We start from the raw sequence: 17,069 nt of genomic DNA, 5'->3' as shown, positions 1-17,069 counted from the left end.
ATTTCAGTTAATTCGTATTAGTTAGACAGCCCCTTTCAACCAAAGGACTTTACAGAGTTGAGTGATGCGCTGTCCGCAGGAGTCAGACCCTCAGCACTGAAGGGCACCCATTCCTGGAGAGCAACGGGCAAACTGCCTAGGAGCTCACAGCACCAGCCTCAGCGCCGAAGTGAAAGTACAAGATCTGATCACCACAGTCAGTGCTAACACGCAACCTCCAAATACCCACATCCAGCTCGTGTCCCTGCCAACACTGAAGAAGCAGATCCCTAGTTACTTTGTTTGTGGCCAGACTTCTATCATCAGCATGGTTCAAGGAGATTAACCGTTATCCTGGCATCTTTGGCAGTGAAAACTCCCACTGAGCGCTTCTGCAGCACGCACCTGGACAGCCTTCATCATACATCTTTCTTGCGAGAAAAGTAAAAATCTATCCCTCTGTCCTTGTGCTGCATTGGCGTGTGTGCAGGTCCTCTCCTGCCCCTGAGATGGGGACTTCTTCCCTGCTGCAAATGAAAGATGAACAGTGAGGTTATTTCCTGATGCTGCAAGGCGAACCTCATCTCAAAGCAGCCTTGACACGCAGAAAAATGGGCACGTGGCACTTCTACCCCCAAGTTCACTAAAAAGGTGGGGAGTCCCGACAGGCATAGCTCTAGGCTTGGACTTAGGAAACTAGGGTTTCTGGTAAGGGGTGGGCTTGTATTTTCAAAGGTATTTTGATACTCGGTTAGGAGGGGGGCTTCTCCAGGCCTCTGTAACATTGGGCCAACAGCCCTCCCAGTAGTAATATTTTAATTTCGCAAGCAGTGCGGCAGTGTGGGCCCACAGAGCCCAAGGTGAGCTGGACAGTTGATCAAAATGGAACTCCTGCCCAACAGAGGAGCTTTTTGGGTTCAGGTTTCATCACTGCCTCAAACCAGTGTCTCACTGAGGGGCTCCTTCACAGAGTCCTTTCTCTGATCTCAGGTGCACTCTTAAACAGAAGGGTAACAATCCAGGCCCTTCAACAGCATGGCTGGCAGCGCAAGGCTTTGCTTCTGCAAAACTTTCCACTCATGGCAAAGGAATCTGGCCTGAGAAATTTGGTATTGCACCTTGAGATTAAAACCCCAAATGGAGACATGCTTCATTCTTCCTTGAACATAGTATAACAACTAAATTTGAGCCTCCACAAAGTATCCTTACTTGGGAGGAGGCAGGGAGGATGCATGAGGAAAGACAAGATGCTGAAAACCCGCTGAAATATGCAACCATTGGTTACAAACATTTCTTTCTTCCTTTCTAGCTCCACCACCACTGATCCCACCCAGACCTACAGACCACTTTCCTTTCATATCCATCTCCTCCAAGAACAGCAGTCCAGTCAGCAGATGCAAGCCTTGACATGCTGCAGGATCCACATCTTAATCTGTCCTCATTCTAAAGGCGAGATACACCCAAAAAGCAAAGTGCAAGGGCCAGTCCCCTTATTTAGGGCTCTTGCTGACTCCAGTTTGGATGCACTCAAGCATGGTAGGAAGTTGGTTGTTTTTACTTCCACATGAACAGAGTAGAAACTGAGCATCAACCTTGGCTCCCTTCTGTCCGTCTGCATCGGGGGGTGGTTAGGCCAGTGGAGGCCTCCAGAGATACCCCAGCCCTCCCCGCTTCCCCTTGGGGCTGCCAGGGCAGGCAGGGTCTGGAGGGCAGGGAAGGATGCTGTGAAGGACATGCTCGCTCTGTCTAAGCCCTGCCAACTATACAAGGCTGATGGGATAAAGAAGCAGCTAAAATTTACATCATTCACCACAGTGGGTATATCTGACACTACATATATCCAGAAGGAAAAAAACCCGAGTAAGAAAAGCTACCTAGAAAATAGTAAACAAAACATACATGGGTTCATTCTTCAGCCCTAAAGCTGACTGGCCTGGTACAGTTTATGTCCGTATGATGTAGCGTGGCTTTGTCAAGACTGTATTTTGTGAAGTCCTTGGCACGTGGTACCCTCAAATTGCGCTTGGCCAAGGTTCTGGAAGGTGTTTGTTGGCCTTGGCAAAAATAGTGCTGGGGAACACGCTAACAATGTAACTGTCTTGGTGACAGGAGGTTGGTACTTGGGCTTGTGCCTCAGACCTATTTAATTTACTAGGAGAGACACAGCTAAAAAACCCTGGCTGCACAGTCGCTGTGCAGAGCTGGACCACCCTCTCCTGTGAGGTAACGTGACTTTGCATCAAAGCAATTTTTTCCCTTTATACCTGAGAAAAAAGATCAGAATTCACAGCCACTCCTAGAGATGCAGAGCAGCTGTCTGGAGCCCTCCCACCCCTTCTGAACCTTCCCAGTACTCACGGGCCTCTGGTTGATATGTCGGCTCCACTCTGGGGCTGTCACAACTGGTTGTGGGTAGGTCTCACCTAGAGTTACTCCCGCCTGGGAGAGAGCAGCACTATTCAGCGCCCAAGGGGTGTGGATATCTGCTCCCTTTATGCCCCGTAGTTCTGGGACCCACAGCCGGATGTAATCCCCCTGCAAAGAGAATCAACAGGACAGGATGCATTCAGTAACAATCTGTAAGCACTTCCCAGCAAGGGTCTTTCTTAACATGAAAAAAAAAGGCCTGATTTCCTGGAAAAGATGCCAATGTACTACAGCATCAGTTACCTCTGTCAAGTCTTAGCCCCTCCTGTTAAACCTTCTACCAAGACTTAGTGCCTAAACAGAGAGACACGGATACTGGAGCTCCTCTCCTGGGCTCACTCTGCAGGCAGTGGGGACTGACAGGCATTTTTTTGGTACAGTTCACCTGCCCCATTTAGGTCATCATGAGATGAAGTTTCTCTCAAACAGTCCTTTTTTTCCTTCCAGCGACTACGAAGGAAACTTGGATGACTAGCTCAGCTGCACGCTCACCTCTGTGCTTAGCAAGATGAACCCCTCCCTCTGCCCCTGAATCTCCCATTAACTCTACTGCTGTGTCCCCTACTAGGACTAATTTCTAACTCCGTGCAAAGTCTTGCCAGCTACAGTGCGGAAAGGCAACAGCGCAGCTTGCCATGAAGCTAAGGAATAGGATGGAAACAGGTAATCTGGTATGTGAACACTGCTGAAGCACATGGAAAGGGCAATTTATCTGCTCCCACCACTTACGGAGGATAGTCAGAGGGGTCACAGGTTTAACCTACTCTCCAGGACCTCCTGAGGAGCAGCTCTGTCTCTCTCTTGTCACTTCTGAGTTCTCCAAGAAGCTGCTCTGTGCTGAAGGAAATGGCTGTGTGAAATATTGATAGGGTGTGGCTGTTACCCGGAAGAAATGGTGATGAAACACTAAACACAGAGGCGAACGGCAGGGCAGGGACAGCGTACAGAGCACCGGCCTCTTTGGGAACAGCAGCAGATTGTAAACGTCGTATATTCCTGTACAACAATGAGGAACCTGCCTGACTGTTGGCAAGGAGATTAGAGAACTCTTTTTGCAGCAGCATCCACACAGCAGATTGATTTCTGTTCCCTGAAATTATCACATATGCTTTGCTGCACTATTCATTGTTAGACAGCCAAACAAGACTTACATTGCCATCATAATCCAGGCCTTGTTTAATCATGTTAAACTTCCTGTTGTCCCGGGGGTCGTTGCCAATACCAGCACTGTATAACCAGTTGCCATAATTGCTACAAACGTCATAATCCACCTTGAAAACAGAAGAAGAAAACAATATGAAGAGCTGGGCTGGCTCTTGGTGAATCTTCTCTCCCCATCTACCCCTTATCTCAAGGGGAAAACACCTTGCATGGGAATCAGTCTGGCCACACTGGGGTAGTTGGAGCTCTCCCAGGTAGGTACAGCCATCTGGCTCAGAAGAGGACCATGCTGCATGGCTGTTTTTTACAGCTGGGGTCAGCTTCCCAGGCTACTTCACTTCATGGTCCTTAAGTCAGTGAGATAGGTAAGGATCCAGCGAAAGTCTCTTTCTCAGTTTCCTTTTTTTAAAAAAAAATCCTTCTCTTTCTGCCATCATCTGGCAGACTTCATGACAACTAGCCCTAGCTTTTGAGTACTCATATTCAAAAAACCAGTAGCCCAGCACATTTTCAAATATGAGAATATTCTTCCTGACCAGTTACCCAGAGACTACTCTGTAGATCCCGTTAGGCAGATTGGAGAAAAGTCTAACTCGGACTGCACGGAGTGACCACACAGAGTGTACAAAGATGCAATCGATACAAACACTGCAGTTTTTTCCCTGCTATACTCGACCTTCATCATGTGATAAGCATCAACTCGCAGGACTTGGCAGAGAGAGGTGCTTTACTACGGGAAACACTAGAGCTCTCATGATGTACTCATTAGACTGCACATCATCAAGTTATTCTACATCAAAACAAATTAAAAGCTCTCAAGGATGCTTATGTAAAATGGAGCAAGGCTCCTGAAACAGGCACAAATGAGAGCAAAGCATGGTGCAGTCCGAGTGCTCTTTACGTAACCACCCTGATGGGCAGGATGGCTTAAATCCAACATCAGAGGCTTTCCAGTTGTAAGACAATTCAAACTTAGCTCAGGAGGGGAGTGGCAGAGATAGCAAATAGGGTGTGGGATCTCTGAGCATTCCTAGGAGGGGTGTTTGCATTGTGAAAGCGTAGCACTGGCAGTTGCAGCAGAAAGAGTTTGCAAAGACACGTCACTGAGCAGGTCCAGTGCTGTTCTCCTGTCCATTTACTGCAGCTGCAGCAACAACCAGACCATGCAGTGATGTTTCCAAAATCTCAGCCGCTCCTTAAAGTGGGGAGCAAAACGCACCCAGATGGCAGAAGGCACAGAGGAACAGGCTCTGCAAAGTTCCCTTCTCCTTTCTCTGCAAAGCCAGCCGAGAGCTGGGGTCAGGGTGATCAATAGCCAGCTATGCTCACTATGCACCAAGTTTCCCCTTCCCAGCAGCACTTCCTCCAGCCGGTGAGATAAGGAGAGGAAGAAAGATGCCATCGGAGGCCTGGTTGTGCGATTAACATGCAGGAAAGCGTGTGTGGGAGGTGAGGGCAAATCCAAAGGGGACTGGAGGAGGCAGGCTCATTTCCCCCTCAGCCTTGCCCCTTCCTGGCATTCTCTTCTGTTTGTTTCTCTCCCTTTCCTTGGGGCCTGACCCTGTGAATGAAATCCCAGCTGAGATATACTCTGTTCAGGACAACAGAGGTCTCCGGCTTTTCTCCGGGCTTCAGCGGGTTGCAGAGAGCTTGCCTTAATCTCCCTGCCCGTCTGGTGTGGATGACAAACACCCTCTTCTTCACAGGCACAAGCAAACACTTGGTGGGCCTTTGCTGGAAGTATCAGAGATGAAAGATGCATTGCTTTCCTGTTTTAGAGGCAAGTGAGACCAGTTTCAGTTCTGTACTGGCCTCTACTGTTCTATAGCTATACCTCTCCCACCAGACTGATGCCTCCTGTATGTTACTCTGGGAATGCCACCAGGTTCAAGTAAACAGAGCTGTCTAGCAGTACGTCAGTGTGACACAAGCTGAAAGGAAGGGACAGAAGGACACAAGGATCAGCCAGTGGCTGTCAGCATCTGGGGCTTCCCAAGATGGAAGGGCTAGTGCAGAGTCCTAAATCCTGCTTCTGGCAAGGCCAGTAACATTCGTCCCCATATGAATAAAGGTAAGTAACCCAGGGAGCATCTTCCTCATGTTAGACCTTCCAAGTCTTTCTCAGTTGGGGAACAGGAGCTGGAATCTTCCGTGGCCCTCTGAGTCTGACTGCAAAGTGAACCAAGCTCCTATCTGAGGAAGGCAAGGCTGCTCACCCATCAGAACAAAGCCTCAATTCCTGACTCCCAGCTCTTAATCAGCTGCTGACTTTGACGACGAGGCTTACTTGTACATGAAGCGAGCAGTCCTCTCTGTGAGATGAAGTCACCTTTGTAACTGCTCTGAAAGTCATAGCTGATAGATGCCATCAAAAGCCAGATACCACAAAACATTCAAAACTGTCCTAGTGGCTCACTCTGCAGAAGAGACATGCACAGATGCCTTGGTGCATTTGTGTGTGCTGTACCATTCTTCTGGAGGGCCAGCCACTGTGTGACATACACAATGCACACAGGCTACAGGAATTAGATCATCCATACCAAAATGTAGCCCCTGCTTGGGAAGTCACTGCTACAAAGCTTAGGGCACGCAGGGTATCAGCTATCTTGTACAACCCACTGAAACTGCAAAAGAAATGCACTCAAGATTTTCCATCCTAAATTCCAGCCAGGATATGAAAGATAAGGCCACCACTTTTCTGATACAAGTTCTCTGGTGCAATGTGCTGGGAGTTCTTGCTCTTATCTGGAAAAGCATCACTGCCTGGAGCTACCAACACCACTTTCTGGAGGATCCTGCAGAAATCCTGCACCACATTACTGTGCAAGCCCACCACTGCTCACAGCACTGGTGTGAGTCACAGCAATAGGAAGAGCACTCAGAACTTCCTGTAGATCTCCGCAGCCAAAGCCATGTCACAGCCCAGCTCCAAGGAAGCTCAAAAAAAAAAAATTACATTCACAAAAAAGGCTCTTTTAATTGCAGATAATGGCAAGGTGACTGTGCTTTCTCTGTACCTCCAGCCATCCTAGTTAGTAGAAAGTTTCCTGATCATGAGTAATCTCTTGTATCCCACAGACAAGATCTTTAATGTGAGGATAATATTAGTATTTGGTCTTTTTCAGTCTGGGGAAGAACAAATGCAGATTCATCCCCTCAGCCTCAGTTTTGACCGCTCAGCACGGTGCTACCAACGGTCTCTCCATCAGTATCACCAGAGGTAACAGCAACCCAGCAAAGATGCACAGAGCTGAACCAGGGACTGTCAGCCTGTTCAGACGTTCCTGGGAAGAAGCTATGGGGACTGAGGATGGAGAATCAACCCAGCTATTTAACTGAGCTTGCATGGCTGCTGATTGGCATATGAGAAAGGAATTGGTGCTCCAGTTGGCAGGGAGGCCAGTGACTCACCAGAATGAGGAAGGATGCCTCTAGCCAGGGTGGAGCTCCCTGGAAGCTGATCCAGCTATTGTCCATACTCGCTTGTTCTTGACTAGGTGGCTTCCCTGCCCACAGCTATCAATGCAAAGACACTGTGCCAACCCTGGCTTCAGTGGCCAGAACACATTTCTTTTTCTGCTCTACTTCTGGGCTGTGCGCCTACCCAACCTCTGGGGTGAGCAAATCAGAGCATTGTTAATATAATTTATGTTTGAAAGTTTTCTCAAGTGTGACAGATCTCTGGCTAAAACCCTACACGGAGGATCAAAACTATCATTGCAAACTTCCTGCCTACATTTTGGTTGATGGCTGCTTCACTGTGGCAAAATTCCCTTTTCTCACATGAGCTTTGGGAATTACGTACCATGCAAGCATTATATACCTGCACTTATATCAGCCTGAAAATTACTGATCATCTTCTGTGTCCTTCCTTCTTAGGCAGAGCTGTCCTCCTGTCTGTCACTCAGGGCAGGGAGCACAAACAATTCCAGATACACAAAGGGTTCAGTCTTACCAGCAGGTATTCGAACCATTCTGCCCCCATCCTCCAGTCCAGACCCAGGTCCTTGGTGAGAAAGCTGGCGACATTCTGCCGCCCTCTGTTAGACATGAAGCCTGTTGCAGCCAGCTCTCGCATGTTGGCATCTACAAAAGGAACTCCTGTTTTGCCCTCTGCAGAGACAAAAGACGGCACTGGGACATGATGACATTTTTGGGCGCTCATAAACCAACCTGTGGTTATGCATTCACAGCCATCCAAGCAGGTAAGACAGTGTCAGCGTACAGCAGCAGGGAGAGATTTCAGTGAGGTTTAGCTGGCATGCAGCCACTAAGGTCTGCTGGAAATTAAATGGGAAATTATACTGAAAATTAAAATGAGGAGAATTTTTGGCAAGAAAATAAACAAGGTACAGAAAAATCTCAGACTGGAAAAAAAATCAGGGAATTCTGGAGAGCAAAATAAATACACAGACAATACTGAGATGGGCCAAGAACAGAAAGATTCTTGACAGGTGATTAATAGCAGAGAGGAATGTATGGGACAAGTCCACGAGGGTTAGTACCTGAAAAATAGAGTGCCTTGTCTATTGTTAAGGAAAAGATTTATTGCACCTGTGTGCAAATGGATACAGATGGCATTAATGTGAAGAAAGATATATAGGTGTGTATTTCACTGATTCTGATACTTTAATCTGTTAGTCCCTCCAAGTTTTGAAATATTATGCTTGCTATTCATGTGACAACAAAGTTATGAAAGCTAAAGAAAAGCAAGGATATTAAAAGGCTGTGGCATAATGGAAGATATGATTTATTCTAACGCTGTTTTAACCTTCTAACCAAAACCAATCAGAAGAACAAAATGGAGCAGGCATGGGGATCTAGCATTGATAAGAAGGGCTGGTCAGGCTCTGTGTGACTAAACAGAGGGGACCAACACATCCACCTGGGCAGGAAAATCTAACTGCAGTGCGTCTCACAATGCGTGTACCAGCTGGACAGAGCCCTGAGGGCCTGCTTCTGCATGGTGCTCAGTCTTGGAAGGGAAGCCAAGTATCCCGCACTCACACTGAACTGAGGGGTTGGATTCTTATTTGGTGGCAACGGTTTAAAAGAGAGGCCCTGATCACGCTGACACTTCCTCTACCTAAATCTGAGTTAGTGTTAGGGCACATGTTAGCGTGCAGACATGTGGAAACCAAAAGCACACTTAACCAAACTTGTGGTTTCTACTGACCTTTCCAACAGTCAAAGAGCTGAAGGTCCTTTTTCCAGGGGACTTCTTTACTTTGAAGTCCTATTGAGGAAAAAAACAAACTGCTAATAAAGACAAATGCTGATGCAGGTAGTTATTAATAGAACAATGACAGCCAGAGGCACCTTGGTTGACACGACGTTAGGATGAAGCTAGCCCTCTCAGTATTACAAACAAGACGAGTTCCTTCTGCAAAGGTTTAGAGATGACTCCATTCCTCCTTTCAAGTGTTGCAAAGGCATTATCTCATGCACACAAAGGATGCTCAAGCCCTAACGGATTTTGATTATTTGTTTTGTTGGTGTTTACTTTTTTTTTTTTTTTTAAATTAAAAATTACTCAGACCTCACAAGTGGCCGCAGATGTGCTCTGGCCCAAGCTAGTATTTTCTTCATCAGTTTTACTCCAGGACAATGTTTATGTGAAATCTGTTTCTATAGCAGATACTGAACCCAAAATTACCTGGCAGAAGCCACCCCGATAACACTTTGCGCATGCAGTGGGGCAGGAACAGAGGAGGGGGGTGACGTGACATTTGCAGGGGTTCAGTGGCAATTACAGTCCTCTCTACAGTGGAACGGGGGCAGCAGGGACAACTCAGCTCTAGCGCCAGACATCGACGTTTAGGCCCACCAGTGGCATCCAGCACCATTTGAGATGCTGTAGGGCATTCGAAACAGCCACATAGGCCTGGCAGATGTGACACAGGCCCTGAGGGAGATGTGCTCCTCTGCAGCCACAGCTGGGTGCCAGGCAGACTGCTCTAGGGCATCTAAAACAGTGCTGTATGCTTAGGTGTGGGCAGCTACATCACATGGAGAACAGCTCACCCAGCACAGGCATCAGCTGCAGGGTTTCCTGACTATATGGACTAGATATTTGTTGTTGCACTGGGAGTTTAGACCCTCTTTTCATGTGTAGACACCTGCACGTAAGTCGCTGGGTCTGGAGCTGAATCTCATTCTGATTCCTGTGTAGTGTAAGGCAGAAAGAATACCTGGTTTCTTGGGATTCACACTGCTGGCTCCTGCTCTGTCTCAGATTATCTGGTGAACTTGGGCAAGCCTGAAGCCTGGATTCTCTCCAAAGGTGGAACGTCTCTGGAATCAGCATCTTTATTCTTATTGTGCTGCTGTTTCCCACTGACACGTTAATAATACTCTCCATCTCTAATCAGATTTGGGGCAAAAGTCTCAGTGTCTACACAGTGTCCAGCATCGTGGTGTTGAGGCACTTCTGTGCTAACAGTAAGTCCCCAGCAACATCCCAGGGTGGTGACACAAGCGCTATGAGAAGAACATTTGTACAACACAACGCCGACAACCTCTTCTCTTACCTTCCCTGTTGTAACACTGTACCTTTCCTCTCCAAATATGGTGATCCATACACACCTCTTAATGAGAAAATCCTTCTGCCATACTTCAGGGCCACAAATCGAAAGTAATCCCGCCACAGCAGTTCAAACAGGACCCTAAAACACAAAGCCACATCTGTATTTCACTGAGGGTCAAATGAAATTACTGAATCAGGATTTTGCTTCCGTAGCGCCAATCATTAACACCGTGAGGTTTGTTCACAATGAGCAATTTCACGTACCTTCCCATGATACCAGTTCTTGCCCCAAGCCTACTTCTCTAGCTCGCACCTGGATGACTATAGTGAAAGCAAACTTTGCATGAATCACCTGGGAAGCTTTCCTTAACTCGAGTGCAGGAGCAGAATTTCAGGAAACCTGTTTCTCATCCGTCCCTACTGGGATGTAATTCTCCAAAGAGCAGGGCGAGGACCTGATTCAGCTTCACACTTCCGCCTGAGCAAGCATGTCAGCACATTCCTAAGAGCTTTGTGTTGATTTAAGCAATAACTTTTATAAGGAACTTAGAGGCACCCCTCAAAACTGGGTTTACAGTGGTCTAGCTCATGAGATCAGGTGGTAGACCCACAGAAAATAGACAATTTTATATAAAAATTTTTATATAAAAAAAAGCTTCTTATAAAATAATGGCACTTCAGCCTCTGAGACCTGCTTCAGCTCTCTTGCATATTGGAAGTATGCTGCTCAGCTGATGTTTAGGCTTACAAGATCTTTCTGGAAAAGCTGATTACAAAACAGGACACTGTCCAAATGCAAAAACTACTGTCATGATAGTGAGGTTCAATCAGTCCCTCATGTGCAGCCACCACGACCTGTACTTCACTGTACAAGTGACTGCAGTTTCCGGGAGCTTGACAGCTTCTTTTTTATAATTATTTATCACTTTAAAATGCTCAGATCAGCATGGCACCCCAGCTGCAGGCCGGCTGGCTGACTATTAGATGGAAAAACACAAGTATGTTCATTTCTTGAAATCTTTCCTCTCTTAATTATCTTTGAAGAAAAAAAAAAGCATACATTTCAACAGGCAAGAGGTTGATATTTTATCTGTCATTTGAATTTTAATGAAACCGAGTATTTTGGCCAGAATTGTTGGTAATGTTCTGCCTGTTGTTCACCAACCACTGTGCTGTTTAACATGTTGCAAATGTAACAAACCAATGCGAAAACACAGTTCTATAGTTTGCACAGACTTTCTGGTTTGGGTTTTTTCCCATTCAGGTCTAGTGTTAGGCCAGGCTCTAACATGAACCTGCTTCTCCGTAAGAGTTCCCTACTAGGCTCTAATTCACAGTGTCTGGGCAGATCAGAGTGCATGAGCAAGTTCAAGGCCACCCCAGGGATGGATACGATGACCTCAACTGTTCCCCAGACTCCTTCAGGACAACCTGCAGGCAGGCGAGGAAGAGCACAGGTGACAAGGCAAGAAGCATTAAGCCCACTTCCAAGTCCCCTTTTCCCCTTTGCTATCGTGGTGTGGTCATGGCCAGGCAGCCAAGCAAGCACGGGGCCATTTGCTGGACTGTAGCCAGGGTTCCTTCTGACACCATGTGATCTGTACAAGTCACACAGTCACTGAGGCTTTTGGGTGAAACCCTGCTCACATACTTGGCATGAGAAACCCTTTAGCTTTTATTTGTAAATCATTCTTCTTCCTTCTCATCTAGCCCATAATAACAATACAGAGAGGGATGGTGCTGATTTAGAGAGATCATTTTTAAAAATCATGAACTACAATTTCCCAGTAATAATAACGACAACTAGCATTAATAGTCTTTACTTGTAAAGTGCCTAAAGTCTCTGGATGTCAAAGGCAGACTAATAAATCCATACTGAAACAGAACTGCAATGCAACCCAGAGGAACCAGACAGCAGGCACAGGAAAAACAAACATTAATTAAGAAGAAAGTTAACAAATCACTCTCTCCTGAGTGTGAGACGCCAGTTTCCTTTTCACAGAAAACAAGCCATGCTGATCGTGCAAGGACATACCAGTACGTGCTCTGATTTGCCGTTCTCTCTTTTTCGTACTTCTGGATCTGCTCATAGATGTATCGAGGTGAAATGCAGCCCAGCGCCAGCCTGAAAGCAGAAGAGTGATGTCCTGAATGCAATGCAGGTCTGACAGCTTGATGTCTGCACAGAGGGAGTGGAGGGGCAGTTTTGTGTCTAGAGTTGCTGTCTGAAAACTTTTGCTTGGTTTGCAGTTCTGCAAACTTCCCAAACGGCTTTAGTCAAGTTGTATGACTTCTTTCATAGAATCATAGAATCATTATGTTTGGAAGAGACCTCAAAGATCATCAAGTCCAACCGTACACCCAGTGCCACTATGCCCACTTTGCAACTCTTCAATCTGAGAATCAAAATCCTCCCCTTCCCAGCATATGACTGTTACAGAACTTTCCAAGCTACTGAGAGATAAATCATTTTACACAAGTTTGACAAGTTTTGCCTAAAAGACTTGATCAGCTCGTGATTTAGCACATCAACAACAAACCCAGAAATGGATCTCAAATGTCAACCTCTACATTAACCATCCCAGCTGTTCAACAGCCCTCCTTTTTCTACAAACCTATTTATCATATGCCCAGGGCTCCTTTTCCTCCAGTACCTTAGTGTCTCATTTGAGCGACCACCGAAGGCAAGCGACTTGCTGAAAATCTCAGGCAGGGTAGGAAAACTTAAGGAATCAAACTCAGCTCTGGCATTTCAGCCCACTGGGCTCCTTCCATTTCCTCCAAATCAGTGCTGTGCAAGACAGGAAGAGCTTGTAGACTCCAACTCCCATCGCAAAGGATGATGCGGGACAACTTTTACCTTGATTTTTCCTAGAAATGTATTTCCTAGAAATTGTTTACTGCAATTTCCCACTAGGGCTTGTGGAAACATTTGATGTTTTAATGAATTTTGGAAAACAGGAAGAAAGGGCCTGAAGAGTTTTTCCTTAATTGTTGACCAGATCTAACACTTAGAAATGGCCGGTATGAGGCAGCTGCAATTTGAACTGGTCTGATTTTGATGATCTGACAGAGGAACACTTTGGGGCAGGCAGAGCAGGACTGTCTCCCGTGGGCAAACAGCCAGCTTGGAAAAACTCCAGTGGAGGCTGCAAATAACGAACTTCTGCAGCGCCAGTGGTCCTGGGATCCCAAAGTGCCACCAGGTGGAGCCATCCACTGCAACCATTAAAGCACAAAGCCAGTGGAAAATAAGAAATCCTGACCTGTAACAGCCTCAAAAAGTTGTTTCACGTTGCAAATCTGTCGGGAAAAGACTTCAGATGCTCTCAGCATTAGGCTGAAGTGGGTTCTGCTGCTGCAGTTTGAGTCGGGAATTAACTCTTCCCCTTTCAGCACCAGACACTAAAACCCCTAATTAGAAGTCATTATATTTACCCAAACAAGAGATCTTTTTGCAATAGCAATAATCAGAAGTGTCTCTTCACCCCACGGAAAAACAGAATGGTGATGAGCTGAAGTGTCTTGCCCCACAGCATTCAGCAAACCAGGACTGGATCGAGTTCTGCTACAGCCCTATGAACACGCTGCAGCTACGCTTCTTCCCTGGCTGCTGTCAACCACCCCAGACACACAGAACAGCGCAAAGCCAAAGCCAAATTGTGTGTCTGTCCAGTGCCCCGTCCACATGGCTGCTCCCAGCACACTGCGCTCTTGGCACAATATTGCTACACTGCAGCAGTTCCTAACTGCAGGAATGTTCCCAGGGAACCACTGCCTGGAAGTGCAATAAAAAGCAGCTCTGAGGCTGCTGTACCTCAACAAAAAGGGTAAAAGGAATCACACTTAAAACCCTACCCATGCCCAGTGAGCACTCAGCAGACAGGTAACATCAGTTTGGGATGGAAACAGAAAAGGAGCTCTCAGTCTCACAACAAATATCCTTACCATGGTGCAAATTTGGTTGAGTAATCCATTCCCACCAGTCCATTCCGAGTCTCCTTGTAAGATGCAACCAGGTTCTGTGTGAGCAAAAGAACGAAAGGCTTTAATACTTTAAGTTCAACCTGCTAAATGTTTTCTTTCGTACTGGAGCCAGGGCAATCAGGCAGGGCTGGGCTCCCTCTCATGGCTGCCTGCAAGGATTACAGAACTGCCAAATTACTGCTGCCAGTGCACAGGAATTAATCAGGCCAGCAGTTTTCATTATAGCTCTGGGATGCACGTCACAAGCTATGCTCCCCACTTCAGCCTGTAGCATATTTCTTTCTACAAGCACTATGAACCTGGCCGTGCTGCTCCCCACACATACACGCCTGACTCTGGATCAATAATCCACTTACAAGCACCAGAGGGACTGGTAGCTGGTTCCCTTGTCCACGTGGCTGCTTGTTTGGGTTTGAGAACCACAGTGTCTGACAGCACCCAACGCTCAGCTGCAGGAATCCTCATCACTATTATTTCTGGGCCACCTACATTTACAGCAGTGTGCAGCTCTTCCATTTTCTGATCTTTCCTTGATCCCCTTTGCTGCACAGGTTACAATTGCTCACGGGCTGTTCTCGCTCACCGGGGAAGACAATATTTGTGTAATAAAAAAGAAGGCACAGGTTCTCCAGCACTGATTGCATTAATGCTTGACCAAGAGTAGAAGCTACGCATGCTTGTACTCATTTTGGCTGGGATAAAATTAATTTTCTTCATAGTAACTTCTATGGGCTATGTTTTGAATTTGTGATGAAAACAGTGTTGATAACACAGGGATGTTTTAGTTACTGCTGAGCAGGGCTCACACAGAGTCAAGGCCTTTTTTGCTTCTCACCCCACCCGCGAGGAGACTGGGGGTGCACAAGAAGCCGGGAGGGGACACAGCCGGGACAGCCGACCCCAAATGAGCAAAGGGATATCCCAGACCATATGATGTCATGCTCAGCATATAAAGCTGGGGGAAGAAGAAGAAAGAGAGGGACGTTCAGAATGACGCCATTTGTCTTCCCAAGTAACCATTACATGTGATGGAGCCCTGCTGTCCTGGGGATGGCTGAACACCTGCCTGCCCATGGGAAGTGGTGAATGAATTCTCTGTTTTGCTTTGCTTCTGCTCACATCTTTTGCTTTACCTGTTAAATTGCCTTTATCTAAACCTACGAGTCTTCTCACTTTTACCCTTGCAGTTCTCTTCCCCATCCCACTGGCAGGGACTGAGGGAGCGGCAGTGTAGGGGTTAAACCACAACAATGCTCCCAAACAGCAAGGGAATGCAGGAACTTCTGTAGCACAGCTGAAAGAATCCCATGGGGCCTGTGGGCACAGTGAGCGCAGTGGACACAGCACACTTCTCAACCCATCTCAACTGGAGAGATACTACCCTCTTTATCCACAACACTGCGTAGGGTCTGATGCTGTTAGAAATCAGCACACGCGTCTTCGTCTAAATTCACACAAGGCAAATTTAAGGAAGTTACAGAATCACAGAATCACCTAGTTCCTCAAATTAGACCAGGAAAAAGTTCAAAAATGGTCAGGATGCACAGACAAAACACAGTCAGAAGCAGCTTCACTCTACCAAAGCAAGGGAGCAAGAAGTAGCTGTAATTAATGGCTGCAAGTTTTTAAACCAGATTACTAGGAACCTCCTACTATTTTTAACTGTGGGCAGCAGCTTGAATCGATTGTTCCTCACCCCAATTGCAATTGCAGCCCTTCAGGCCACTTTTCACTCCTCCAAAATGGAGCAACTACAGTGCTGATGATGTGGAACAGGGGAGTAGAAAGGGCAAATCAAGGTAAAGGAGCTAAAAAATTGTCCCAATTCCCAAAAGTTGATGGAAAAAAAGACTTAAAAGGGGTGGCCACTAAAGTAAGTTCCTAAGTATTTGGCTTACATTCCCAGTTCCTGGATGACTTCTTTTTGATTTAGTTTCTCTCTCGACAAACTGAAATAATGCTAATTCTCTCCTTTGTAAAGTGTTATACAGGAGCTAAGGAAATATTATTAGGAAGTGAAATTGCAGCCTCACCCACTTGCACAGCCGTATGTACAAGGGGGAGGATGTAGACAAGGAAGTGTAAAAGTTACCGTGTCCCAGAAATAATACTGCAGTCTCATTAAAGCCTGGGTCTCTCCTCCACTGCAGGGGAAGGCTGTTCGTGGATCAGTCACAGGATCTGCCACAGAAAACACCATCACCTCGTTACCCCCTTGGAAAGCATCTCAAAGGTAAGGAGTTTAACATCTAGGGATGTTCAGCAGTAGGGATGGCTGCTTTGGGGACATAAAAGATTGTGCCTTCATCTTCCTTTAAAACAGGGGCCACATCAAACATATTAAAAATTACTGAATAAGAGGATGTTTTCTACCCAGCTGCAGGGCAGCTCTTCCACACAGGGAATTTACCTTAATTTGCTGTATGAACGAACAGAGGCTTAGTTACAGCTTGAAGGGCAACCACTGCCTTTGGGAGGCTTCTGTGTTTTGATTCTCAAGAAGAGACATCTCTAAGTAGGGTTTCACGGGAGCAACTGCCAAATTAAGTTTTCTTACCTTTCTGTCCCAAATCCTCCATTGTAGGGATACAGCCTTCCTCCACCCCTGGAGCCAGAGGCTTTAGCTGATCTGCCATCCGCAGGGTTGGCCGGACCTTCGCCTCAGATTCCACCGCTTTTCGGAAATGGGTGTAGACATCGGGCAACCTGCACAGATCACAGCGCAGTCAGATCTCTGCAGGATGGCTACCGCAGTCAGATCTCTGCAGGATGGCTACCCTGGCCCCTCCACACAGCACCACATCACTCCCAGAGATGGAGGGTTAGCTTTCCAGACTGTGCTTTCCTGAGGGCAGAGAGCATATTTGTGATGCATATTTGTACATTGCCTGGAACCATAAAGCTAAATGTTCCTGGGGCTAGCAGCTATCAGAAGTTCAGTCCTTCACCCAATTTCTTTCTGCTTCTGATGCAAATGGTGCCTTTTCAA

General features: G+C 46.6%; 1 protein-coding gene across 1 annotated transcript; it reads right to left on the bottom strand.

Moving 5' to 3' along the window:
• Positions 1-398: 398 nt before the first annotated feature.
• On the bottom strand, positions 399-16,786 carry LOC104158610 (cryptochrome DASH-like; the record flags this gene model as incomplete). Its single annotated transcript, XM_009696310.1, has 10 exons — positions 399-506; positions 2,338-2,514; positions 3,558-3,677; positions 7,523-7,680; positions 8,744-8,803; positions 10,153-10,232; positions 12,129-12,218; positions 14,042-14,115; positions 16,173-16,261; positions 16,638-16,786. Coding segments are annotated over 10 exons (1,105 nt in total), but the record flags the coding sequence as incomplete, so codon positions are not given.
• Positions 16,787-17,069: the final 283 nt, after the last annotated feature.

The sequence above is a fragment of the Cariama cristata genome, unplaced genomic scaffold (genome assembly GCF_000690535.1).
Source record: "Cariama cristata isolate BGI_N322 unplaced genomic scaffold, ASM69053v1 scaffold473, whole genome shotgun sequence".
In the NCBI taxonomy this organism is placed as follows: domain Eukaryota; kingdom Metazoa; phylum Chordata; class Aves; order Cariamiformes; family Cariamidae; genus Cariama; species Cariama cristata.
Note: the sequence above shows the minus strand (reverse complement) of the source record. Positions and strands in the feature narration are given on the sequence as shown.